This window comes from Pongo abelii, chromosome 8 (assembly GCF_028885655.2).
Source record: "Pongo abelii isolate AG06213 chromosome 8, NHGRI_mPonAbe1-v2.0_pri, whole genome shotgun sequence".
Taxonomy (NCBI): Eukaryota; Metazoa; Chordata; class Mammalia; order Primates; family Hominidae; genus Pongo; species Pongo abelii.
In genome coordinates, this window is record NC_071993.2 from 63,786,964 (window position 1) to 63,814,229 (window position 27,266).

Genomic DNA, 27,266 nt, shown 5'->3' on the forward strand with positions numbered 1-27,266 from the left:
GGTGAGGTGAGAAAAGGGTGCAAACACCACAGCTGGCCTCCAACCAGGGAAGGCAGGGATTCAGGACAGGCCAGTGCTGGGTGGGGAGTGCACAGGAGGCCTGCCCTGTGCCTCTGTGCGGAGAGCCGTTGCTGGGTGGAGACTGCCACGTGCCCGGCTCTCATCCTTGCTTTCTTTCCATTCCTCATCCAACTATTCAGAGTCACATGATATGGCTGAGAACAGCCAGAAGGGTCTATAGTTGAAAGACAAACCCAACTCTGCAAAAGTCACACCGAGACTTCATCCTAAACCAGGTCTACAGGAATAGATGGGTCAGGCCTGCAGGAGCCTTCCAGGAGCTCTGGCAGGGAGGGTCTGCGGCCACCCACTCCCCCAGGGGAGGCTGGGTCAGAGGCATCTAGTGAGGTGGGCACTGCCACCAACCCCCTTCACAGAAAGGCCGGCACACCCAGGACACACAGCTCATGCAGCAGCAGTGCCCAGGCTTCAATCCCGTGTCCCCACTTCGACTCAGTGTCCCCAAGCTCTTCTGCTTGGATCAATAAATAGTATCGCCCAGGGGTGGACAGAAATAACCTAAAACAATGTTTCCTCTAGACCTATGGAGTTGAAGTTTCTCCAGCTCTCACTTATAGCGGGGGATAAACCACAAGCCAACTTGTGCTGGCTGTGGCCGGCACACAAGGGTAACTGAAAGTGCTGCCATACAGAATCTTAAAAAAAAAAAAAAAAAAATCACTCAGTGAAATGTAAGTCAGATTGTGCTGATGATGGACTGCCTTTACCATCCACCCTTCTGTAAGGTCTACATACCCTATCCCTTGGTTCCTCTGGCAGCCGCGTTTACCACTGAGATGCTTAGCAATATCTCAATAGTGACCCCAAACAAAAACGACCAAAACAGCATTAATATAAAGATATATTCCATAAAAGAATTTGGAAGTCAAAGAGAAGCATCACACTTCCGAAAAACACAAGCATTCTTCTTCTCCTAGTCTACAGAGAATTAAAAAAAAAAAAAAAAGATAATATCATCAGCAACAAATAGCCACCAGTATACACCACACTAGAATGTACACTCCGGCAAGTAACTGAAGGTTGCACTCGATCCCTGAACGATGAGAAGTGGTCCGAGCTATGGCAGTGTTAGAAAGTAGCCCAGCTAGACAAATGCCCCAGTTATCCCCAGGAGAGTTATTCAGTACTTAAGACTTCATTTCCAAGAGCAGCCCCAGAAAAGCCCTGACAGGAAGGGTGGACCAGTGATCACCGATATCCCATTAGGGGCGGTCACCAGAAACAAAACGCCTGGAGCGTCTGAGCAGCTGCAGCCTGGGGTTGTGGCTAGGCATGGGGCGTGGTTGCAGAAGAACGGCTGTCTCCGGGGAGTGGCAAATGGCAGGCCAGCCAGCCCTGGGTACATGGCCACAAGAGGAGCCCTGGCCAACAGTTTCAGGCTGGCCATCTTGGGCTGGGGCTCCCTGGGCTTGCAGTGGGGAGGGTCAGGATTCAAATTCTGGGCGACAATTTCAGTAGCACCAAGACCAGAAGACAGTGAGGCCACGCTGGGGAGTGGGGGAGTGCTTGTATGTGGGATGCATGGAGGGAGGCTGCAGTATGTGGAGGGGAAAAGAGAGGCTGTTGTGGGCTGGTTCTTAAGACTCTCAAGGGGACTCAAAGGGTCGGCTCCAGCAATGGACACTATCTAAGGCTGCTCAGAGGAGAAAGCTGGAGGAGAGGAAGAGGAAGTGAAATGGTGTGAGAACATTCTTACCCCTATAAATAAACTATTTACACACTTTAAGAAAAGGAGAGCCGGCTCTCAGTGAAGAACCATGCCCACCGCCCCACCGGCGCCATCAGGGCTTAATGCTATCAAGATCAGAGGCAGTTCTGGCGCCAGGAGAATAGCTGGTGGACACAGAGGGACAGTGGACAAGGCACTCCCGTGGCACCAGTCCACGCACTGGCTCAGGCTTACTTCACTTGAACATGGCTGAGGATCCTGCAAACAACCCGATATGTGCATGTCCCAGCAGACTGCGCTGGCACTCAGAGGCCCAGCAGGGCCACGTCCGCCTCCCGTTACGGGCAGGCCCCCATGCTGCTTCGCTTGATGGAGAGAGATGCCCTGTCCACGCCTGTGGGTCCCTCTACCCACAGCCCACCCACAGATGTGGATGACCCAAAGCAGATGTCTGGATGCCAGTGGAGAGGGGACCAGGGTGTCCTGCAGACATGCTTGAGCTGCAGGGGGACTGAGTCAAGCCCTCCTGGCAGCCACAGGAGCCCTCTCTGTCTTTCAGAGTCACCACTCCCACATAAAGACACATTCTCTGTCTCTGGGTAGACTCCAGAGGGATACAGTCACAAGTTTGGGCAGGTAACAAGGGGGACCCTTGGTCTTCAGCACCAGCAAGCAGAAACAGAGAGGTCACGTCACGCTGATGCTGAAGATGGGGCACTGGCTCTGGGGGTGTCGGCTCCTCTCCCTCTGGACGTAGGGCTGACGGCAGAGAAAGGCTCTGGCCTCCCAGCGTGGCTCAGCTCGGCTCCCTCAACTCTGCTCCTCAGAAGTGATGGCCGGCCTTCACTGCCTCGATGTCTGAGATCAGGGTCCTTGCCAGGAAGATGCCAAATATCTGAAACCAACACCAGCAGAGTCAGCGGTTGGGAGCTCCCACTGCACGCCTCTCCTCACCCCCCAGCTGCGACTGAGGACGTAGAGACAGCACCGTGGAGCGAGTGGCACAGCACAGCCACCCCTCCCACAAAAGGGGGGTCCTGGGGTCTAGTCTGTTACATCCCCAAAGCCTAGAAGAGGCAAACCACAGGCACCATAAGCAAAACAGGCACTCTGTCCTGCCTCCAACATGATTAAGTACGTCACAAGCCATGGGGCAAGACACGCCTGTCCCTGGGTTAAACCAAAAATAACAGGTCACCCTGACTGGTTCTGATTCCCAAAATAATAAATCTTGAATGTTTCCTGAAAACGTCGATTCCACAATAAAACCAAGGCCATCCCCAATTTTGGCTGTGCTAATGTCTGAAGATCCATCCCAACCTTGGTGAGCAGGGAAATCGTGAGAGGAGACTGATGTTCTTCTAATGTGAACAGATGAACACGAACTTGGTGACCTCTGGAAATGGCTTTTTTTCCCTTTAAATTCTTGTGTGGTTCTAATTTGACTAGTCAGTCCTTCTGAAGTCTGATTCTTCCCTTGCCTATTTTGCAAATAACTTTTTTCTTTCCTTTTCCAGTTGCTTCCTCCTATTTCTTAGTCTTCCTTGAAGGAGGAAGGCATGTGTGCGTGGCTGGTGGCCCTGGGTCCACCTCAGTCACCTTCTTCAAGGCAAAAACAGAGTCAAACACTTTCTAAATGGTGTTATTTTCCACACAAGAAATGCATCAGTGGACCCAGAAGCTGCAGCTTCTTGGAAGCCCTGAACAGCACTGGAAAGACTCCTGGTTTCTCTGATCACTGAATTCTTGACTTTCTCTGCCAGTTCTTCTCCTGGCAGTCACCAACCAGCCCAGTCACCCCAGGCCTCACTGCCTGCTCAGCCACCAACATCCTCCCACATGTGAAACCTGGTTCAAATGAACAAGCACAGCCTGGGAGGGGAAAGGATGCCACAAACGGCAGCAGGCCTCAGAGGATGTCTCATGGACAGGGAAGATACCTGACAACTCCAGCCCAGGGGCCAGAGACAGGAGGAGAGGTCCTGGGGCAAGTGTACACACATGAGCCTCAGGCCACCCTCAGGCCCCAGGTGACCAAGAGTTTCGCCTTCCCATCTGCAGCACTTGATGGTCCACCCCGAGCACACTCCTGACCTACCTCCAGATAGGCAGTGACCCTTCTGCAGCCCATTGGGTCCTCTGGAGAGGGCTGCCAACAGGACCTGTGCGGGGCCACAAGTCCCTCCCAGCCTGCCTCCACCCAGAGGGCCCCCCTATAGGTAGCATTTATGGAAGCCACCATTCTCCTCCCCAATATGCTTACACACATACACTCTCTCAGCCTTGGACATCCAGTTGAATCCCTTTTTTTCTTCTGCAAGCTTCCTTAATACCATACCCAAACTGGACCCACGCACTCTATGTTAAGGGCCCAACCTCAAATGAAAAAAGGCCACCTGCCAATCCTATAGGCTCCTGGGACACACCTGCAACAGCGAGATGGCGATGAAGACGCCAGCCACAATGTAAATGTTCCGCGGGAGCCAGCTTTCCAGCGCCTGGATGCAGCCTTTCGTGAAGATGGACTCATCCCACTTGCTCTTCAGCTGCAGGAAAACACCACACGGGTCTGAGCTTTTGGCACGCACGAAGTCCCCACCCTGATCCCCTAGTGAGCTCTGGCAAGGAGCAGGGCAAAGCAGGGTGGGAACAAGGGATCCAGGAGGCAGGCAAGGAGGACTCTCCAGGAGATGCTTGTAGGCTCCTCTCAGCCTCTGCCCCTCGCTGGGCACTGTGCCATCGCACCACCTGTCTGACCAAAGGCTCCCTGGCTGTTTCCCTTCAGGTCTCCAGAGATTTAAAGACGAACTTTCTCAAGATACCCTTCCCCATCATCCACATCCGGAGAAAGAGAAGGGGCTTGAAGGCTTGGAGGAAAATGTGCCTCTAAAGGGAGAGAAACCTGGAGAAGGGGGTCCAGAGTCTCCTAAGAAGAGAAGAAGGGTGCTTCTCAGAGCGGGCATCCCACCAGTAAGCTCAGCTCCAGGAGACAGAGCCAGCAGGCAACAGTCACCAGCCAACCAGCTCCCTCCAGTGCTAACCCCGGTGGGGTGTCAGTAACCATCCCAGCACACACCCCAGCCCTGCCCACCCCACACAGGGCAATCGGCCCCAGCCCCCTCACACCTATCAGCCTCCTCCATGGCAACATGATAGAGCATTAGCCCCTAACTTTAGAGGTGTTAGGGGCTAAATTGTGTCCTCAAAATCCATACACTGAAGTCCTAACCCCCAGGACCTCAGAAGGTGACTGTATTTGTAGACAGGCTCTTTACAGAGATAATTATGCTAAAATGAGGCCATCAGGGTGCCCCTTGATCCAATATGAAGAGCATCCTGCTAAGAAGAGGAGATCAGGACACAGACATGCACAGAGGGGAGCCCACGTGAGGACACAGGGAGACGACAGCCACCTGCAGCCAGGAGAGAGGCCTGGAACAGACCCTTCCATCACAGCCCTCTGAAGGCACCCACCTCACCTCACCAGCACCTTGACTGATCTTGGATTTCCAGCCTCCAAACTGTGAGAAAAGGAATGTCTGCTGTGGCTTAAATTTCTATCTGTGGTATGTTGTGACAGCAGCCTTGGCAAACTAATATAAGTGGCAAAAAAAATCATAAATAGGGAAACTGATGTTGATATAGGTTCTCATCTTAGTCCATTCAGGTAACTAGAATAAAATATTACAGATTAGGTGGCTTATAAACAACAGAAATTTATTTCTCACAGTCCTGGAGGCCGGGAAGTTCAAGATCAGGGCACTGGCAAATCCGGTGTCAGATGAGGGCCCACTTTCTGGTTCATGGATGGCACCCTCTCACTGTGTCTTCACACAGTGGAGTGAGAAATAAGCTCTCTGGGCCTCTTTCATAAGGACACTCATCCCACTCATAAGGACTCTGCCCTCATGACCCAATCCCCTCCCCAAGACCCCACCTCTTAAATACCGTCACATTGGAGTTTAAGTTCCAACATGTGAATTTTGGAGAGACACACACATTCAGTTTACAGCAGTTTCTCCCTGTGAAATGCAGGTCCCTAAAGGAGGACAGTTCCCCAAGCTGTAGGGACACATCCCTCATATCCAAGGCTAACAGGAGGGGTCTCTGAAGATTCCTCGAGACTCCTCCCTTTTAGAACAGCAGTCACTCATATCACCAAAGACCACTAGAACAAGGACTGGAGTGGGGTAGGGTCTTCCTTCTCTTTGCATCCAAGAGCACATTCCCTACAGCCTAAAGGAAGTCCTGGAGGACAGAGCCTCGCCCCTGCCCCAGGCCTGCCTCCCTCTTTGTCACCACTGTCTCCACACGGAGGCCAGACCAAGGCACATACATTCCTGCAGCTGTCCCCTTAACGAGAGACATCTTCTGGGATGCCAAGGAGCCTCCTAAAAATGCAATCTTTGTCCCTCAAAACTTCCATCCCACCTCTTTAAATGCAGCAACTCCTAGTTGTTGGGACTGCAGCTCACAAGGCTTAGAATCACCATTACTGCTCCCAGGAGTCCTGCCGCCAGCTCAGGAAGCAGTGTGTGTGACCCTGTGCCCATGCTCAGCTTAAGTGGCATCAGGAGCTTCACTGCCCTGAGTTTTCCCACTTCAATTTGCACTTGTGCTAAATCAGAATGTTGAACCATAGGGAATAAAACCTAAAGAACTCTTCAAGTTGTATACATGGGAGTTCTCACCTGAATCCTGACGTCATATCCACACTGTGTGTTCACAACTTTTTGCTGCAAGAAAAGCAGAAAAATTATTTGCTTTTGGTGTCTCAAGAAGCTGGTGGTAAGAGGCTCTAGTAAAGTCACAATCAAACACCAGCAAACATTTGTGCAAATTCCATTACAGCACATGTCCTTCAATCACGCCACCAACTAATCCTTCAGGCCAGGACAGGGTGGCAAACTTTCTCTGTGAAGGGCTAGAGAGTGAGTATTTCAGACACAGACTCAATTCCGCTTTTGTTGCATGAGAGCCGGCACTGACAATCTGTAAACAAACAGGAATGGCTGTATTTCAAGAAAACTTTATGGACACTGAAATTTGAATTTCATATAATTTTCACGTACCACAAAATATTATTCTTCTTTTGATTTATTTGCAACCATTTAAAAACATCTGAATGCATTCTTAACTCACAGGTCATGGAAAAATAGCAAGCCAGATTTGGCCTGGGGGCCACAGTTTGCTAGGAGGTAAGACCTATACTTGCAGGTAAGAACTATATGTGCTAAAAGCAACACTTACAAGACTGGTACATTTCACAGTCGCAGTGGAGACCTCAGAAGAGCTGTGCAGCTTCAGCAAATCTGAGCCTCTCCTGGGCTGCAGAACTTGCCCATATAATAGTGGTGATGCTCTGCCTTCTCAAAGCCCGTAACCCAGGACCAGGCTTTGCATAACTGCACCGAGAGCTGGCAACTGGCCCAGTTCTACTCAGGCTCAGTTCAGGCAAAATTCAGAGCTCCTTCACAGATCACCCCAAGAACCCAGCTTCTGGAACCCAAGGACGTTGGCCTTGGATTGGGAATGCCAATAGGTAAAGAAAGGACAGGACCGGCACAGCGGCCCACACCTGTAATCCCAGCACTTTGGGAGGCTAAGATGGCCAGATCGCTTTGAGCCCAGGAGTTTAAGACCAGCCTGGGCAACATGGTGAAACCCCATCTCTACAAAAAATACAAAAATTAGCCAGGTGTGGTGCTCAAGCCTGTGGTCCCAGCTACTTGGGAGGCTGAGGCTGGAGAATTGCTTGAGCCCGGGGAATCAGTGGTTGTACAGTGAGCTGAGATCGCACCACTGCACTCCAGCCTGAGTGACAGAGTGAGACACTGTCTCTAAAATAAAACCAAACAACAACAACAACAAAACCAGAAAATAATTAGCCGGGTGTGGTGGCGTGCACCTGTAATCCCAGCTACTCAGGAGGCTGAGGCAGGAGAATCGCTTGAACCCAGGAGACAGAAGTTCCAATGAGCCAAGATCATGCCACTACACTCCAGCCTGGGCGACACAGCAAGACCCTGTCTCAAAAATAAAAGAAAGAAAGAAAATAATTCTCCACTACTGTTCCCCAGTTAATGATGTGTACCCCCAGCCCCTGTGCACTGTTGAGTTCTAGGAATCTGCTCCAGAAAAAGGACAGTGAAGAGGTCTAAGCGGGCCTTATTTCACTCATAGCTCTTGGCCCGCTACCACGAGTGACAGCCCTCCAGGTAGAAATAATACTGTTTTTCTCCTGCCTCACCCAGAACACCAAGGCCAGGGTGGGTCATGCAAGCAGTGTTCCTAGAATGTACACATATCGGATTTCAGAGCTGAGGCAGCCTCGAGGAGGGCTTGGAGAGAGCACACCCGCTCCTCAGACCTCCATGACAGAGAAGTACCTCAGAGCACTGGAGGAGTCAGGAAAGCTGCTGGGCTTCAGGAAAGGCAGGCTCCCTGTGCCCCAGCACAAGCCAACTCACCGCAGGATCTGGCACGCAGCAGGAGAAGGGGACCCCGCACTTCTCTCGGCTGTAGCTGGCACCACTGCAATTGAAGTAGACATTGAGGTCCCAGTCTTCAGGGCCATATGCGCCACAGCACTGGTTCTGCAACCACAAAAGCCAGAACTGTTAGGGTCTCCAAGACAGGGCCATGGCTGCCCAGCATAGGGCATCATTCATAGTGATGCCAGGCTAAGTCTGCTGGCATCTACCATGCAGAGAAATCAAGGCCCGCCCCCTACCTCCCATGTGCAGAGATGCTAAGCTGGCAACCCAGGCAGCCCTTTAAGAAGAAAACAGCTAGGCGTAGTAGCTCAGGCCTGTAACCTCAGTGACTCGGGAGGTTGAGGTGGGAGGACGGTTTGAGCCCAGGAGTTGGAAACAAGTCTGGGCAACACGGCAAGACCCCCACCCCCAATCAGAAAGAAAGAAAGGAAAGAGAGAGAGAAAGAGAAAAGGAGGGAAAGAAAAAAGGGGAGAAAGAGAGAGAAAGAGAGAGAGAGGACCTGCCCTTTTGATGTGTTAAAGAAAATAATAAAAACAAAAAGGAAATGGCAGTGAAGGTATCTCCGGGCCACAGTGCCTCCTCTGTCCAACCCGCATGGCTGGCTCAGTGGAGCCCTCTGGCCCCATTGCCGGGCACAACATACCCAGCCCTGGCCCTCCTTAGCAGGGAGCTTGCCCTTCTTCCCAGCCTCCTCAAAGGAGACGCCTCCTTCCAGTCTCCTCAGAGGATAGGAGAGTGGCCTCCTCTCCTTTGTGGCCCCCTCGGCACCTTGGTGTGGTCCTCTACTTGCCACAAGAGAACACTTCCTAGTGTGCAGTGTTCTTCCTCCCTGAGAAACTTGCAAGCAAATTCCCCTTTTCACCCCTTTACAAAAAACAGCTGCTAAGTGTCTGCTCCTGAGGAAAAGAGGTCCGATGAAGGTGAAAGCTAACACAATCAAAGCTCTGCCCCACACCTGGGGCCCCTACCCTCCCCTTCCTCTCATCTGGTGTGGCTACAAAGAAAATCCTCATTTGACTAAAAAATTTGTAAAATCCAAACACTGAAAGCATCGTTGTGAAGTTGACAGTGTCTCTTCCCCTAAAAAACTTTTTTGCATTTGCCCTTACAGCTGACATGGTTATGGCAATAATCACAACAAATGACAACAGTGATTTCTGGTTGGTTGTTTTGTTTTGCTTACTTCTCAGGTAAAGTTGTCTCCCCCACACCTCCACGGTTCCACTTGCTTTAGTGATTACCTGAAATTTCACTCCAAGGAAGCTCTGTAATTTACTGAATTCCCTCCCCTGGGAAGTTTTTTTTTTGTTTTTTTTTTTAAATTTATTTATCTTTTTTTTGAGACGGAGTCTTGCTCTGTTGACCAGGCTGGACTGCAGTGGCATGATCTCGGCTCACTGCCAGCTCCGCCTCCCGGGTTCACACCATTCTCCTGCCTCAGCCTCCCAAGTAGCTGGGACTACAGGTGCCCACCACCACGCCCGGCTAATTTTTTGTATTTTTAGTAGAGATGGGGTTTCACCACGTTAGCCAGGATGGTCTCTATCTCCTGACCTTGTGATCCACCCGCCTCAGCCTCCCAAAGTGCTGGGATTACAGGTGTGAGCCACCGCGCCCGGCCAGAAGTTTTATTTTTAAAAGAAAAAGAAGTCAGTGCAGACAACTATGTTTTTAAGGCAATGCAGGGATGAACCGCAACCTAGCATGCTGAGACCAGCAAGCCAAGGCTATGTGAAAATGAAAAGAGGACGGTGGCACTGAACAGAAAAGAAAGGAGAGGCATCAAAACATGGCTGGGATTTGGTGACTTTCACAGACTAATACACATTAGTAATAACAATACAGGCAGGGTCTTTGGTCCCATAAATGGGTTTTGCTGGATTCCATAATACATGAAATAAAGGTGAACAAGTTTTCGTTAATAATGAGAGTGAATCATAGATTTTTAATGGTTTCTGATTTATTTTCTTCTCAAAACCAAAGTGTTCCACATGAAAAGTTCTTAAGAAAGCTGGGCTTTCTGTCAGCACACAGATCAAACAAGAGCCTTGCACTGCACAGGCTGACATGGCCAAGGAGTGGGTTCCTCCCCAGGGGGCTGTGACAACTATGGTCCAAGCCTCCAGGTGCAGCCACACATGAGAGAGATAAGAGGGATGGGGACCAGATGGAGTAAAGGCCACAGCCTGGGACTGCTTAGACAAACCCCTGGGCACATATTCCAGGGAGGTCACATTCCACTAGATCTGACAAAGCTTCCTCCAGGCAGCCCTGGCTTCTTAAACAGGAAGGAGAAAAGGTCCCGGGGAGGAAGGGGATAGGAATAGCGTCAGACAGTGAGTCATGAGCCAGGGGGAAGAAGCTGTGCCTTACGGTATGCAGCGCCTAAGGAAGATTTCAGCTGGTGTGGCTATTGGACAGGATTGGAAAGATCCGGGGCTGAAAGAGGAGGGCCGGGCACGTGGGGGTGGGTGGCCTCGGGTGCAGCTGGACTTGCCTGCCCAATCCCAATGGGAAAGGGCTGGCCCACCAGGCAACCACAAGCCGGCAAAGTGGAACAGACCACAGGTGGGGTGGCTTGTTCCACGGCCTCCCTGCTGTCTGCCAAGCTGCAGGCAGAAAACCCACAGAGAAGGCCTGGTGCCCCTGCTAGACTCAGCTCCGGGCAGCACAGGGAGGCGCGTGCTCTATCGGGGGCCCGCTGGGGAGGTGCTTACAGCTTTCTGAAGGGAGTCAATGAGGTTTTGCAGGTCGATATCGTCCCGGTAGGACTTGATGTTGCTCTCGAAGAACTCCCGGAACCGGTCCCTCACCCAGTCCTGGAACAGGAAGGCCAGCACTGCCACAGCCAGCTCCAGGAAGAAGATGAGCACGATGGTGCCACAGAACTGCAGGGGAAGGGGACGGGAGCAGGAGTCACCACCCCACCAGCCTGCACCCCCACACACATAACCCCACCTGACCCAGAACCACCATCCTCAGCAGAGCGTGGGACCTGCACCTGAGAGTCCCACATCGGGGCCCCAGAACCCCACACTTAGTTAGCTGGGTGACTCTGCGCAACTTCGCTTCATCTGTAAAAAGGGGCTATTTATCCCTACCCATGTCACTGCATTGCTGATAACACTCAAATGAGTGAAAAAGTGTTGAGAAAGCTCCAAGCCAATGTGTCAATCATTTGCTATGAAGCAGCCCTCCTCCCTGGACAAAGAGGAAACCCTATCACAGGAATGAATGCCTGTCCTACCCCAGCAGTTCCACCTGGACCCTCCAGGGTGGCATCCTGGGATGTCGGCTCCTTTCGGACGGACACTGTGCCCAAGACACTATCTGATGTCTCCCCATACACACACAAAACCATCGAGTGCCTACGTATCTGTTACCTCACTTCAGGGACGAGGAACCTATGGCTATGTCACGAGGTATATAGCTTGCCTGAGGTCACATAGTTCATGCAGGACATGTGAGTTCCCTGCAGGGCTCTTTACAATTCTGGAAGTGCCAATGTTATCTGGACCAACTCTGCATGAAAGTATATGATTGCATAAAGACCCCTCCAGAAGCTCTCAGCTGCCCCAGGCCACAAGCAGTGGTGGCATTCTGCAAGGGGCCAGTGCAGCCACAGGTCCACATCCCATCAGGGCAGACTCCCAGCCTGCAGTCTGTGCTCTCACAGACATTATCACTGGCCATATAAGACACTAAGCAGCTTGCCACAACCGGCAAATTTGGAGTAATCTTTCAAAGTAAGAAAAAGCATACACACGGCTGGGCGTAGTGGCTCAAGCCTGTAATCGCAGCACTTTGGGAGGCTGAGGCGGGAGGATCACGAGGTCAGGAGATCGAGACCATCCTGGCTAACACGGTGAAACCCCGTCTCTACTAAAAATACAAAAAAAAAATTAGCCGGGCATGGTAGCGGGCGCCTGTAGTCCCAGCTACTCGGGAGGCTGAGGCAGGAGAATGGTGTGAACCTGGGAGGTGGAGCCTGCAGTGAGCCGAGATCACGCCACTGCACTCCAGCCTGGGCGACAGAGCGAGACTCGGTCTCAAAAAAAAAAAAAAAAAGAAAAAGGAAACACACACATGCACACAAGGCCTGCCAAAACATAATCTCTGTTCATATAAAAGCAAGATGCTAAACATAGCTTTTTTTTTTTTTTCCAGAGGAAAAATTAGGAAAAAAAGCCCATAGCTTTGCTTTTAAAATTATGTCCAGGAAAAAGAAGGCTTGATCTAATCAAGTCAACAAACAATATACTGCAAAATATGATAATGTGTTTTCCCCACCAGGTGTTATTTAACTGAATAAATCTAAAAATGAATTTGTATCTAAATATAAAACTAAACTCTTAGTAATCTGCAGTTCTGCCAGGAAATTTGGGATTTTGACTTGTACATCCAACAGACTCACACATCCTTGGAGGAGGGAAATGATTTAAGGTTACTTGCAACATCTTTTGATCTTAGCCAGGAAGGGCAAAGGACAGTAGCAGACAAACAATTCTTTTAGAACTTCTGAAGGAAGATAAAAGGCAAAGGAGCAGGGAGTAGAGCTGGCCTATAGGCAGCTGGCTCCTCCCACCCAGGGCTAAAAACCAGAGGGTACCTAATTCTCCTGCCAGGAGGAACCAGCTTCTCTAGACAGTAGAGTGCAAAGGGCTGCCTCCTGCTCCCAGGCAGGGGCCTGGGGGAGGCTCCTAAGAGCTGCCACCTGCTCTGACCAGGTAACATATAATCCTGCCCAGCAGAGCCTGCACCCCATTCCATCCTATCCCACTCTTGTCTCTGTGGCCACTCACAAAGTTGAGCAGGCAGATATTCTCCCGCAGAGCCCCCACGCAGCCGGCGAACCCCAGGGTGAACATCACTACGCCCACCATCAGGACCAGCACCACAGGGTCGATTCCATGCATCCGGGTCACTTTGGTGAGGTCGGACAGCACACCCTGAAAGAGACAGAGAAAGCAGGGCAGCATTGGCCCAGAAGGGGTGCTGCCCTAGGGGGTGCAGCCCTAGGGGGTGCAGGTGGTACTGAAAACAGGGACTTGCTTCCCCAGGCTCAGTCCTCTTGTTGACAGCCAGGCCAGAGTCCGGCCCCATCCATGCCCTCAGGGGCCCCTCCGACCAGGAGATCCCTGCCCACCTCAGGTCCCAGAAAGTGTTCCTGGCCTCCACCTACGCTGCGAGTTCCTCCTAGGCAGCCACCAGGCTTCTTCTGCAGCCTCTGGGGTGCCTATTCCAGGCCTGGAGGGAAACGGGGCCCTGTGGCCTGTGGTCAAACTGGTCACCCAGGTGGCTGACCTTGTTAGTCCCCCAATTTAGCACCTAATTAATGAAGAACACTACTCTTCTGAGATGAAAACAGCCACAATATGAACACTCTTGTGGAAAACACACCCAAGGACAGGCCTAAGCAATGCTGTCCATAGAAGTTTCTACACCAATGGAGGTGTTTTAGACTATACCCCCACTGTCTGGCCATAGGTGTCGTGGAGCACTTGAAATGTGGCTAATGAGACAGAAGGACTGAATTTTAATTTATATTCAATTTCAATTTAAATATAAACACAGACAGTCACACAATGGGCAGAGCAGTTCCATAGGGTTTGTAAAATGCCAAGGGGGAAGCTAAGCCCTGGAGACTGAGTCATGTAGCATGTTTGCAATTCTGTTTCTTAGATTATGGTTGAACTAAGGGACTGGAGAGACCACAGTCCCCCTTCTAGTCACTGATCTCTGTTAAAGTTTAACTGCCTCCTTCATTGTTCTTTACTAACTCAGATCGGATATCATCTAAGACCCAGGGACAATTACATCTTCAGTGTGGAATGTTAAACATACCTTTCCTGAAAGAAAAAGACCGCCTCAACTAATGAGAACATTGTGACTAAGAATCAAGACATACATAGGTGTCTGGGCATGGCAGCTCACGTCTGTAATCCCAGCACTTTGGGAGGCCAAGGAGGGCAGATCACTTGAGGCCAGAAGTTCAAGACCTGCCTGGCCAACATGGCAAAACCCCATCTCTACCTAAAAATACAAAAATTAGCCAGGCATGGTGGCACATGCCTGTAATCCCAGCTATTTGGGAGGGTGAGGCACAAGAATCTCTTGAACCCAGGAGGCGGAGGTTGCAATGAGCCAAGATCCAGCCACTGCGCTCCGGCCTGGGCAACAGAGACTGTCTGGCTTTAGCTAGATAAATGATCCCAAGCTCCTACACTTCGAACAGGAAGGCTGACTTCCATTCTTTGGAATTTGTGCTTCCTGGGTAGCCCTGTCGTCAACATGGGTGCTTGAATAAACTCTCTCTAAACTAGGTTCTGGCCTTTTTAATTATTTTAGATCGACAGATTCAAAGGAATTGTAGTAGCCAGCTCACACTCAGTGCCACACCCAGTTAGGCGGCTGCAGTCCCAGGGGCAGCCACACGGTGGTGCTGTGAGGCACAGATTGAACCTGCTTCTGGGTCACTGGGGCAAAGGGACATCGTACCCCAGCTCTTGCCCTTTAGGGGTTCACAGGCCACTTTGAAGGTGCCCAAACCTGAAGGTGGGCCTTATGCAGTTCCTAAGACCATGGCAGGAAAGCCTGTAGACCTAGGTTCTCCTGCCTCCTCCTGCTGGAAGCAAAGGGAGGTTCCACTGAAGGAAGAAGGCCTGGCCCCAAGACACTAGAGGAAGCTTTAGTCCTGGCTCTTTCTGGCCAGGCCTGCTCCACCTTACTGCTTCCCTCCCCTCCCCTCTTCCCTCCCTGGCCCTTTTCAGCCCTCACCGCCTCCCCAGCACCCCTGCCACGGGGCAACAAGCAGCAGCACAGCCCCATCCTGCCCATATCCAGTCTCATCCCCTTCCTGGAGCCGCAACTGCCCCATGTCCTTCCCGACAGTAGGAGCCAGGTCTCCACTCCTCCCCTCTCCTCCTGAGGCTGGGCAAGGAGGCCCAGAGGTGCTTAAAGGCCCACCCCTGCCCCACAGGTCACCCTGGAGGCATGTCACCCAGCCCCGCTCCCTGCTCTTTCTCATCCTGGAGGATAAGGGCTTCAACAATAAGCATGCCTGTGTTCAGGGACCTGCCTGCTTGCTCCCAGAGGCACAGACAGGGTCAGGAAGCTGGATTGCCCCAAGCCTGCTCTGGGCACAGCTGCATACAAGAGCTGAGCTCTCCACATCCACAGGGCTCAAAACCCAACCACCTCAGCCCATGCCTCCAGCAGCCAATACTATCATGTGGGCAGAGTACGCAAGAGCTGTGTCTGTAAAGATTGACAACTATACACCTTGACACTGCACAAGAAATGCTTGTTGTCAGGGAACAGACTGGAGGAGGGAAAATGAAGTCCAATGAATCTGGTTTTGGCCACCTGAAGCTCAGTGTCCTGTGACAGTTACACCTACCTTTTCGCTCCATGCCCACAGCCCGACTCCAAGGAAGACAACTCCAGCCAACTAAGCGGGGCAGAGGAAAGAGACAGAGAAGGAAGTTAGGTTGGAAACCAGCACTGTGAACATGCTTCATAGAGCAAAGTCCACACTGCCAGGTAGGGAATGCTCCTAGCTCACATCCCACATGGCCCCTCAGGCCCTGCAGATGACAGATAACCTGAACCTACCTTCCTGAATATCTGGACAAACTCCTTCAACCTCAGATGACCCTATGCCCCAGGGAGGGAAGAGGAAAAGATCTCAGAGCAGACTCCACCCTGGAGAGACTATGGGTCACAGACATCAGGCTGTGCTGCTTCTTCCCCTTTCTGCAACCCTGAACTCATTTCAGTGCACTATCTGGTGTATACGAAGACATCACCCTTTGGGAGGGCTGACCCAGGTCCCCTCAGAGGTTCCCAACGCAGGATGAGACTGCACAGGACCAGGCACCACCACAGGGTGAGGAAGGGGGGAAACAGCCCAGCATCTCTGCCACACACCCCAGCTCTCCAGCCCTGGAGATAGACTCCAGGCACAGATAAGCAGCTACCCAGCGGCCCAGGCCATTCACTGGCCAAGGCTGAGCCTCCTCCCCACTGTTATCTACTGAGCAGCGGGCGCATCTATGCTCAGGAAAGGCTGGGTTTTTAGCCAGAGAATGAAAATAGGCCTGCTCTAACCAATGAGCTCGCCCCAGAGAAGCACCACCCCCAACCCCAACTTCCCACCTGCAGGAACCCACACCCCATGTGCACCACAACAGAAAGGGGCCCACCCAAATACATCACACAGGTTCCTGAACCAGGGAGGGCTTTTCCATATAGAACAAAACACAATGTGGGCTTTGCTAATAAAGCTGCCTCCTGTTTTTCTGTGACTACTTTACACCACACTGGCATTTCACTGCCATTTATCACCATGTCACAATAAATAACAGGACCACGTTTCTCTATGACTACCAGTGATCTCAAGCCTTGAGCTTGAGATCTGCCTATTTTACTCAATAACTAGCCCCACGGGCTAGAAGAGAAAGAAAGGGCTCAGGGAAAGCCCCAGGAAGTCTCACCCAACCTGAAAGTGATCTGTGATCCAACCTCTTCTGGATCACAGATCACTTTCAGAAAATGCACACATGCCCAGTATTTTGTATGAAATTTTAGAGGGGTCACAGCTTCCCACTGCTGGCTCCCACAATGGTCTGTGAACACTAAGTAAAGAACCCCCACCAAGAACCAATCCCTCCATTTTACAAAAGCAGAGCACTGGGGCCCAGGGAGGGCCAAGACCAAAATGCCAGGCAGTAGGGAGAAGGGCTGAATCACAAGTCTCAGTTCATTCATTCACTCCTCACTCATTCATTCAACAAATATTCACGGAGTACATCCCGAGTGCCAGATACCGTCTCAAGTACTGGATACAGCACCAAGCCAAGGGGGCAGAGCTCCCTGGGTTCATCCCTAGCCCTTTCTACCACACCACACCCATTTCCCGCTTCTCGGTCCTCCCCTTGAACTGACTAGCTGGGAAGGGTTTTCCTGATGGAATGCATGACCAATTCCTTTCCCTCCCCAGGTGTCTTACACTGGCATGCTGAGCAAGCCTGAAGGCGACTGGTCACCACCTGCCGAATCCTGCAGGCTCCATCCTCACCCATCTTATTCAAGGCCCCAAGGGACCTGCGTCCCTCTTGCCAAAGCTGGAGGCCAAGACTTTTCCTCATGGTATCTGACCTCATTGGTCACAGCTGGTCATTCTCTCCTCCTCCAACCACTCCACTGACACACCCTGCTTCGGGGACTCCAAGCATATGCCCCTGACTGCCATCCTCCCTGCTCTTCCTTCTCCTCCTCCTTCAGACCCCTCTAGACGCTGGTGGGCCTCACTCACAGTCCTAGCTCCTTCACTCTGCCCTGAGCCCTCTCGATGATCTCATAATTCACAAGGCTTAAATACCATCTAAACACTGCTGAGCGACACACTCAGATGTCCAGTCCTGGCCACGCCCCCAGTCAAATACCCTAATGTCTACTTTACTTGTCCTCCTAAGACAGTTAACAATATTTTACTCTTACTGTGCCCCACTATGCAGCCTTGGTCCCCCAACCCCAACCCAGCTCCCCTCAACTCTTCTCCGTCTCATTCAGTGGCACCACCGTCCACCCAGCAAGTGTTAAGAGAGAAAACCCAGACCCCAGGCTTGGTGCCTTCTTTCTCTTTTGACCTACACTCAACCCAGAGGACCCTCTGCTGGTTCTGCCTCCAAATACACAGTGCATTCGACCAGCTTTCCTCCAGTGTCTCTGCTCCCACCTGCCCCGGCTCCACCCACTCGGGTCTGGATCCCACGGGGCTCCTCACTGGTCCAAGCAACGAGACTGATCCTTCAAAAATACAGGGCTGGGAACTCCCCCCTCGAAACTCTGCAGTGACTTCCCACGCAGACCTAGAAGAAAATGCACGGTCTCTCCTATGGCCGCCAAGGGCCTCTGCAGCCAGGCTTCACACACATCTCCCACGGCATCTCCTTCCCACCTCCCTGCTCCAATGCCACTCCCTGGGCCACCCTGACATTCTTCTGTTTCTTGAAGTCATCAAAATCACCCCTGCCTCAGAGCCTGGACACTCAGCCTGGAATGCTCTTCCTCCATATCCATTCCTGGCTCCTCCCTCACTGCGTTCAAGGCCTCCTTTTACCACCCTGAGTGGAACTGCTCCCCATCCTCCATCTGTGACCTCCTCTGTTGATTTTTTTCACGGCACTGATCCCAGACCACGGGGGCTGTCTCTCTATTGTGTCTCCCCAGCTAAGCCCTTCTGAGGCCAGAGATGTTATCTGTTTTGTTCAGAGTTGCAGCCCAACAACGAGGAGGGCTTGGCCCTCAGTAGGCACAGAGCAGGCATGAGTGACTCCCCAGGATTCAAGACCAGGACAGTGCTTGCCTGGGTCCTTCTAGCTACCCCCAGGCACACTTCTGGGTGTGATTCAATCCAAAGGCATTCAGAGCAAATGTGGGCCAAGAAAAGCTCAGCCTGGCCCAGGTGCATGGGTCAAGCTCTATACAGGGGCATTCGCCTATGGTCAGAGCAGAACAAGCCCAGAGGCCGATGCCCCATCCAGCATTCCCAACAGACATTCCAGCCCCTGCCTAACAGCTTTCTGTGCCAGTCCGCTCATCCTGTGGTGCCACATGGGACAGGTGAGAAAAGTCTGCCTTAAAGACACTCAACAAAACCACTGCTGGAGCTCCCCTCTCTCCTCCACACTGCACTTCACAGCTCACCCCTTCTCTCACCTTGACTACTAAGTCTGACTTCTAACGGTATCGTTTCCCACATTAATACCAGCCTCAGGCTGAGAACAGTGGCTCACAGCAATTTGGGAGGCTGAGGCAGGAGGACTGCTTGAGCCCAGGAGTTCAAGACCAGCCTGGGCAACATAGCAAGACCCCCATCTCTTTAAAAAAAAAAAAAAGTTTTTAAAAAAAATTAGCTGTAAAAAAAAAAAAAAGCCTGTATTCCCAGCTACCACGGAGGCCGAGGTGGGAGGACGGCTTGAACTTGGGAGGTCAAGGCTACAGTAAGCTGAGATTGCACCACTGCGCTCCAGCCTGGGTGGTGACAGGGTAAGATCAGGTCTCCCAAAAAAAAGAAAAAAAAAGAAAAAAAAAACAGCCTCAGTTCCATCTATACTAATAGGTTTCTGTGAATTCATGCTGAGGTGCTGTTTTAGTTGTTTTGTTCTCCTAGGTGACTAAATAGTGACTAAACAGATACAATAGGAAGAGGTGACTGGTTTCACAAAAGGAATTTTGGTCTGCATAAGTTCTCAAAAAGACCCTCGACCTCAAGAGCAGTTCATATCCCCACCCTCAGGGGCACAGTGCCCATGCAAAGGTAGGCCCGCTCCTGCTCACCTCTGTTCCAATCGCCCCTTCCCCAAATGCAGGGCCGCTGTAGAGCCGCTTACCGCTCTGCATATGGCCCACAGACCACACCCTCCCTCGCTTGCTGTTCTTCTCAAGGCCCCCAGGGAAAGCCCTGGCTGACACTCTGTTTGCTGGGGAAGCCAGCTCCCCACCACTGCATGCAGTTCTCCTTCTCTCAGCTCTAAGAATAAGTGCTTGGCTGGGCGTGGTAGCTCATGCCTGAAATCCCAGCACTTTGGGAGGCCAAGGCAGGCGGATCACCTAAGGTCAGGAGTTTGAGACCGGCCTCACCAACATGGAGAAACCCCATCTCTACCAAAAATACAAAATTAGCCGAGCGTGGTGGCACATGCCTATAATCCCAGCTACTCAGGAGGCTGAGGCAGGAGAATCACTGGAACCTGGGAGGTGGAGGTTGCGGTGAGCCAAGATCGCGCCATTGCACTCCAGCCTGGGCAGCAACAGCAAAACTTCGTCTCAAAAAAAAAAAAAAGAATAAGGCCTTGTGTTGTTTTCCATTCTGTTTTAAAGGAAGAACTAAAGTTAACTCACACCGGAAAGACAGGAACTTGGGGATCACATGTCAGATCATGGGTTCAATGAACAGTGGCCCAGGGCGGGAACTCTGAGTACCAACAAACCTGGTTTCAGAGACCAGGAGATTGAGGGAGGACTAGACAGGGGAAGTGACCTGCCTGAGAGCTCACATAACAGTCCCATGAATGAACCGGGTCATTGGCCCGCTTCACCCCACGGAACCCTTCCCTGGAACTCTGCAGCAGATGGTCCATGGGGCCAGGCCGGGTAAGCCCTGGCTGCTGTGAGCCCTGGCTGCCAATCTTCTGGGAGTGAGGGTTCAGCTGAGTGCCCTCCAGCCTCAAGTGACCTTCTTTGTCTCCCTCCTATGATCTAACTGAATTACCTACTGAAGAACGGGGCCCAGATCCGGCCCAGCTTGAGGAGAAGCCAGCCTTCTCTCTGCTGGACCAGCGAGCACCTAGACTGCTATGGTCACTGTGAATAGCTGCCCTTTCCTGGGAGCTGTGCGCTGCATTAAACACTTAATGGACCTAAGGGCTATCCCTCCATATCCCATAACTCTGGCTCAATTACCCTCATTTTTCAGATGGGAAAGCTCAAATGTAGAGCAATTTGGTCCTTTGCCCAAGGTCACATGGCTAGCTGGTGGCAGACTTAAGAACCAAACCTGGATGCCTCTGACCCTGGCAACACATTATCTTACCACCCACAGAGCAGCTGCCTTCCACACAGGGGCACTCACACAAGGGCCCGGGGATGTAGGAATTCCACAGGGAGGCTTTGGGGCTGTGCAGCTCTAAAGCCAAATGACCCACACTGTCAGGTGGTGAGACCACTCTGTGTCCCAACCAGGGCAGGGGGACAAGGCCGCAGGGCCTCTTTGTGGGTCACTGTAAAGATTAAATATTGACCTTTCACCTTAGGCAAATGCCCCTGCGAAAGGCAGGAGGTCCTCTTGGGGCACTCTGGGCTGGTCCAGCCAGAGTCCAGACACAAGAAATCCACTTACCACATGAGCAAGCATGTGGTACTTTACCCAAGCACAATCAAGTCACAAAGGAAGTGACACCTGGCCAGGCCCTGCTGAACTGGAGGAGAAAGATGCAGCTCCAAGCAGGTCAAAGGCAGCCTCTCACCCATGGTTTAATGGCCTTGGCTCCTTGCAAGATTTCATTTAAGCGTGTATAAAAGTACTTGGCAACTCCTGCAGGCCCCAGAGGCCTTTCCTCAGCAAGATCAAGGCGAACCACCAGCAACAGGCGATGCTCTCAAGCTCTGCCCTGCTGGCCTCCGGGTCTTGCACAATCCACGCGCTGACTCAGGCTGACATTCACGGAGCCTCTTCCCCTGAACAAAATCGGCCCTGGGTCCAGTCTCTGCTTTGTAGCTACCTAGTGACAGGGCCTCATGCGAGTCCGAGACCTTCTCTGAGCCTATGTTCTCTACAAAACAGGGATGATCTTTCCTAGGTCATAGGAAGGTTGTAAAGATTGAAGGAAGATCCTACGTGACATGCTTATTCCAGAGCCAGTCTCAAGGTGGCCATGCCCTCCTGCAGGGCAGACACAGCAGAGATGTGAGGGACGTTCAAGGATATGCCACAAGCATCTGCTGTCCTGAAGACACTGAGTCTCCTTCTCTTGACACTGGTGTTCTGTACCCCACCCCCAATTACTTCCAGCACCAGCCTCTGTCCTAAGGCCACGTCCTTTCCAAAGGCACCTGTTCTACTGGGCTTCTGGAGACAACAGTGAAGCAGAGCTTAGGGAAATAGGGCCTTCTGGAGGCTTTTCAAGTGAGGTAGGAAAGGATGATGGAAAGAAAACAGCAGGGAGTGGAGGAAGCCAGGACTGAGTCTCAGCTTTGTCCCTAACTCACAGAGTCACGGCCTCGAGGAAGCCATCCCTCTCCTGGGCCTCAGTCTGCCAATCAGCAAAATAAGCAGCAAGGACCCATGCACCTCCCACTGGCTAAGTTTTGCCATTATAAATTACGCCAGATGGAAACCCCAAGGTCCTGGCACTCTCCAGATTAAGAAATCCTGAATCCAGGCCTGGGGCATTCAGGAAACAACAGAGATACTTGTGGCCACTTGAAATGCTGACGATTCAATTGAATTTGAAGCCGAAAAGGACCAGAGGGTGCAGACCCCAGACCCAACCTGGCCCTGAGAGCCCAGTGGGCCAAGGGAGGAGCTGCAGTTATCTGTCCTGTGTTGAAAGTCTGAACCAAGCCACTTCTCAGTGGGAGTTCGGAAGGTCTGGGAGCCAGAAGGGATGCTAGGGCTTGGCTTCCTTATGACAGAGGGAAACAGAGCCCAGAGCAGGAGGTGCCTTGCATGGGGTCACATAGCTATCACACCCCAGCTTTTCCTCCTGCCGGAAGGGTGGTTCTGAGAAAAGGCAACACATGTGCCCTCCCAGCAGAGCCAGCAAACCCATGTGAGGGCCCCAGTGTGGGGAAGGACTGTGCAGAGGGCTCCAGGGACAGCTTCCACAGCTGTCTCTGTGTTGCCAGATAACAGAGAGTTGACCCCCACTGAGCCCTGCCCAGGAACCTGAGTCAAGGCCCTGGAAAGGAAGGAAGGCGGAGGGAGCACAGCCATTCAAGGGAGGTGACAGGCAGTATCCCCAGGAGAGAGGGAACCCCCCAACCTAACTTTGGCACAGTTCACAGTGATTAACAGTGGGTAGAAAATCAAGATACTAAGGCAGTGGTCAGTATTTCTGTAAAGGGCCAAATAGTAAATATTTTCAGCTTTGTGTGCTGGATGATCCCCGTAGCAATTACTCAACTCTGCTGTTATAATGGGAAAGCAGCCATAGATAATACATAAATGAATGGGTGTGGCTGTGTTCCAATAAAATTGTATGTGTAAAAACAGGCGGAAGGCCAGGTTTGGCCTGCAAGCCATAGTCTGAAAAGCTCAGCTCTAAACTATCACACTAAAACCATCTGGACCTGGAGAGGAAGGATGGGATTTCATCCTGCTCAGCCACACAAAGCCTGGGATACCCTATACTCAGGTCTCCAACACCGGTATGTTTTTATATCACTGTAACAGGTCTTAATAGCCTAAAACTGTAAATAACACAAATGATATATCCCCACAATAGAATATTACACAACAAGAATAAAAGATCTACAACTACGTACAACTGCATGAATGAATCTCACATATGATATTAAATGAAAGATGTCAGACACAAAAGACTTAATACTGTTAGGGAAGAATACTTAGAAAAACTATAACTAACATCCAATCAAAAGTTACTAGATAGGCAAGAAAAGGAAAGAAGTGAGCTATGAGAGAAAAAATTCAGTAAATAGAAGACACAAGAATGACAAAGAAGATGAAATCGCAACAACTTCAAAACAAGTATTGCAAATATGTTCAGGAATTTAAAGGAAAATATAAATATGATAAGGAAAGAAACTGGAGACATAAAAAAGACCTAAATGTAACAACTAGAAATAGAAACTACAATATTAGAAATGAAGACTTCACTAGATGGGTATAACAGCCAATGAGACACTATGGAAGGAAAGATCAGTAAAGCTGAAGACAAAGCTATGGAAACTAAAAGAGAAGGGTAAAACACTCAACAAAATAAAAAACTAAACCGAGCCTCTGTGACCTAGATAAACAATGTCCTAGGGAAATGGGACAGGGAAGGGGAGAAAAAGGTGTGCATTTGAAAACATAATAGCTAAAATATTCCAAATCTGATGAAAACTATAAACCCACAAATCTCAAAGGCCCAATGAACTCCAAAAAGAATAAACACAAAGACAACTATACCAGCATGTATAAAATTGCTATAATCCGGAATAAAAGGAGAAACTCTTGAAGTCAGCCTGGAGGTGGGAGGAGACACAGTTCATAGAGTATGCATATGCAAACTATTTTTACCAAATCAAGTGAAAACATATCAAAATTTGTGGGATGCAGAAAATGTACAGCTTCAAATATTTATATTAGGAAAAAAAGATCTAAAAATCAGTGATCTAATCTTCCAGTTTAAGTAGCTAAGAAAAAGCAAAATAATCCCAAGTAGAAAGGAAGAAATAATAAAAATAAGAACAGCAATCAAGGTGAATGTGAATGTACTTAACGCCAATGAACTATACACTTAAAATGGTTTTAATGACAAATGTTGTTATATTGTACAATTAAAAAATAAAAAATAATTTCAAAAGATTTTTAAAAAGTAATTAAAAACAGAAAAACAACAGAGACACTACCACCTAACTAAAAAAAGTCAGATACCAAAGAGTTTAATTTATAGCAACAGCAGGCAGAACAACCATCACCCAGGGAAGGGGTAGGGTGGGGCAGGCATGACTGTAGGGGCACAAGGAAAGTTTCTGGGGTGATAGGAATGTTTTGTATCTTCATTGTGATGATGGTGATTATGTGGCATGTACAGCTGTCACTGAACTGTACAGTTGAAATGAATAAATGTTATTCTATCCAAATCAGACATCAATAGAAGTGATCATTATAAGAAGGATTTCCATTAAAGAAAAAAAGTACAAACAAGAAAAATCACTCCTGTAGACTATGCCATGCTGATTATTTACCAGCCAAGGAGGCAGAGTTATACAAGCACACTAAGCTACTTAAGACTTGAAAGTACGTGCAAGCATTTAACAGTCCTGTGTGCCAGGCAATAATCTCAGAGCACCTGGAACATCCCTTCCTCAGTAATCCCAACTGGTGGTCCCAGCCTCACACCTGCCTAAGTTGGGGAAATCAGGGGCTGAGGCCATGCAGGCATCAGCACCACAGGCCACTCCTTAAGTTCTAGTGGAGTTTCTGATTAAGCAATCCCTGCCCTCTGCCTTGGCAAGCCTAAATGATGAAATACACACATACACACACACACACACACACACACACACACACACACACAGTGCCAAAAGACAGTCAATTTCCTATGAATTGGGGCAGTCGTTCTGGGGATGTGATTTTGACTGTATGTTCAGGCAGGTCAAAACAATGTACACACCTTGTGACCCAATTAATCTCTCCTGGGAATCTATCTCAGTGAATAATTTCCCTCCCTTCCCTAAAGGGAAGAATGTGTATTATATAAACTAATCACTGCATCCTTATCTAGGATAGCAAAAAAAATGGAAACAACCTAAATGTCCAATACGGGAATTTCTAAAAATACAATTGGAAAGATAATGTTGCAACCTGGAATGTTCTATATTAGTAGATGTTCTGTATTAGTAGATGCTGATGTGAAAATGCATATCTTAAGACTGCAAGGATACTACTCACAGGATATGAAACTGTGTGCCTGCAGACAGGACGCTGGGGCATGGAAGAGGAAATGCAGTAAACCTGGGATGCCTTGTTTAGCCTTTATGAATTTCCATGAAATTACAAAAGTTGATTAAATACTACTTGAAGAGAAAAAGGGATATCTTCCCAGCAGTGAAAACAAAAGTACACTATATACATTATTAAAACACTAGACTTTTCCCTTTTGACTGCATTACTGAGATGGTAATGAAGAAATCATTTGCCTGAAGATCTAGGGATCAGGCCTTGGGGCCTGATATCAAAGGAGCAGAGTTCAGCTCAAATAAGGGCAATTCTCCATCAGTCAGAAGAGCCCCAGGAACAGCAGACTATCCTGGGAGGTGGCAAGTCCTCTATAAAGAGAAGCATAATAAAAGTCGGAGGAAGAGAATAAGACCCCACCTGCAAAGATGCCCTACACAGAGGTAAGGGAAGAGAGCTGATCTTTCCACCTTGGGCTTGTCTTCCCTTTCTTGTGCAGGGTGGCCACATGCCCAGGTTTGCACAGGACAGGCCTGGGGTACACCTGTTGTTCTGGCAAAATTCTCAAGACTCTCAAAATTCTCTTACTCTCAAAAGTTGAACCAGAGATTACATGTTCACCCTACTCACAGGAGGCATCTGTGACTTTGAAGGAAGAGGCCTCAAGCCATGCTGGTCACAGAGCACAGATGTCCATGACTCTCATCTTACTCAGAAACAGGCTGCACAGAGGCAAATTCACACATTTTACAAGGGTAGGCTCAAACAGACCCAAGTCACTGAGAAAGCCAATGGCAGAATGTCATTAAAAAAAATTTTTTTTAAACTAAAGACAAGCAAAGGACTCTCCTGGGTAACACAGGCCTACAGTCTATTTAGAAAGTGTCTCAGTTCTTCACTTTTAATCCATCTCTGAAGCAGATCCAGGCAAGGACTTCATCCAACCTCTGTATGCAGATTAAAGCCAATGCTTGTGTTGGAAACCAACCCTGGAGTTGCAGACATTATCTGAATCATCCCTCTAGAGGATTCACTCGGCAAACTTAGAAAAGCCCAAGTGCTTTGTGGAACCAGTGGGGGGTATGAATGAACAAAGACAAAGAGCCAGATGCCACTCCTCCAGTGTACGCCTCTCCCAGCTTCCCTTCCTCTGCACGTCAAAGTGAGATCTTCTGTACCCACTAACCAACAACTCCCCAATCTTCCCTTCCCAGGTCCTAGCAACCAACATTTTACTTCCTGTCTCTATGATTCTGACTACGGTGGGCACCTCATATAAGCGGAATCATACAGTGTTTTGTCTTTTTGTATCTAGCTTATCTCACTCAGCACTATGTACTCAAGGTCTACCCATGCTGTAGCACGTGACAGAACTGCCTTCCTTTTTAAGCTCTTTCACATCTGTATATCACATTTTGTTTATCCACTCAAACATCGATGGACACTTTAGTTGTTTCTACCTTTTGGCAACTGTAAATAATGCTGCTATGAGTGTGCACATAGGTGTACAAATATCTCTTCAAGATCCTGCTTTCAGCTCTATTGGTTATACCCAGAAGTGGAATTGTTGGATCATATGGTAATTTTATTTTTAACTTTTGTGGAACTACCATACTGTTTACCATAGCAATTGCACCATTTTACATTTTCACTAACAGTGCACAAAGGTTTCAATTTCTCCACATCCTCATCAACATCTGTTATTTTCCATTTTTTAAAATAATAGCCATCCCAATGGGTGTGAAGTGGTATCTCATTGTGGTTTTGATTTGCATTTCCTAAGTCAAAGTGAGATTTTTGCACTAAAAACAGGTCTAGCACAACCAA

General features: G+C 49.8%; 1 protein-coding gene across 7 annotated transcripts in view; it reads right to left on the bottom strand.

Moving 5' to 3' along the window:
- Nucleotides 1-904: 904 nt before the first annotated feature.
- The window catches only part of TSPAN14 (tetraspanin 14), a 63,110-nt gene continuing 36,748 nt past the window's right edge, over nt 905-27,266 (bottom strand). For 6 of the 7 annotated variants that reach the window (XM_024253695.3, XM_024253694.3, XM_063727591.1 and 3 more), the window contains 7 exons: nt 15,648-15,698; nt 13,051-13,197; nt 10,966-11,136; nt 8,221-8,346; nt 6,442-6,486; nt 4,177-4,296; nt 905-2,645 (listed from right to left, as the gene is read on the bottom strand). In XM_024253695.3, coding sequence (XP_024109463.1) covers nt 2,574-2,645; nt 4,177-4,296; nt 6,442-6,486; nt 8,221-8,346; nt 10,966-11,136; nt 13,051-13,197; nt 15,648-15,698 — 732 coding nt within the window. In that variant the 3' untranslated portion in view covers nt 905-2,573. The remainder of the gene's footprint in view (nt 2,646-4,176; nt 4,297-6,441; nt 6,487-8,220; nt 8,347-10,965; nt 11,137-13,050; nt 13,198-15,647; nt 15,699-27,266) is intronic. The other variant, XM_063727593.1, reaches the window with a different exon arrangement.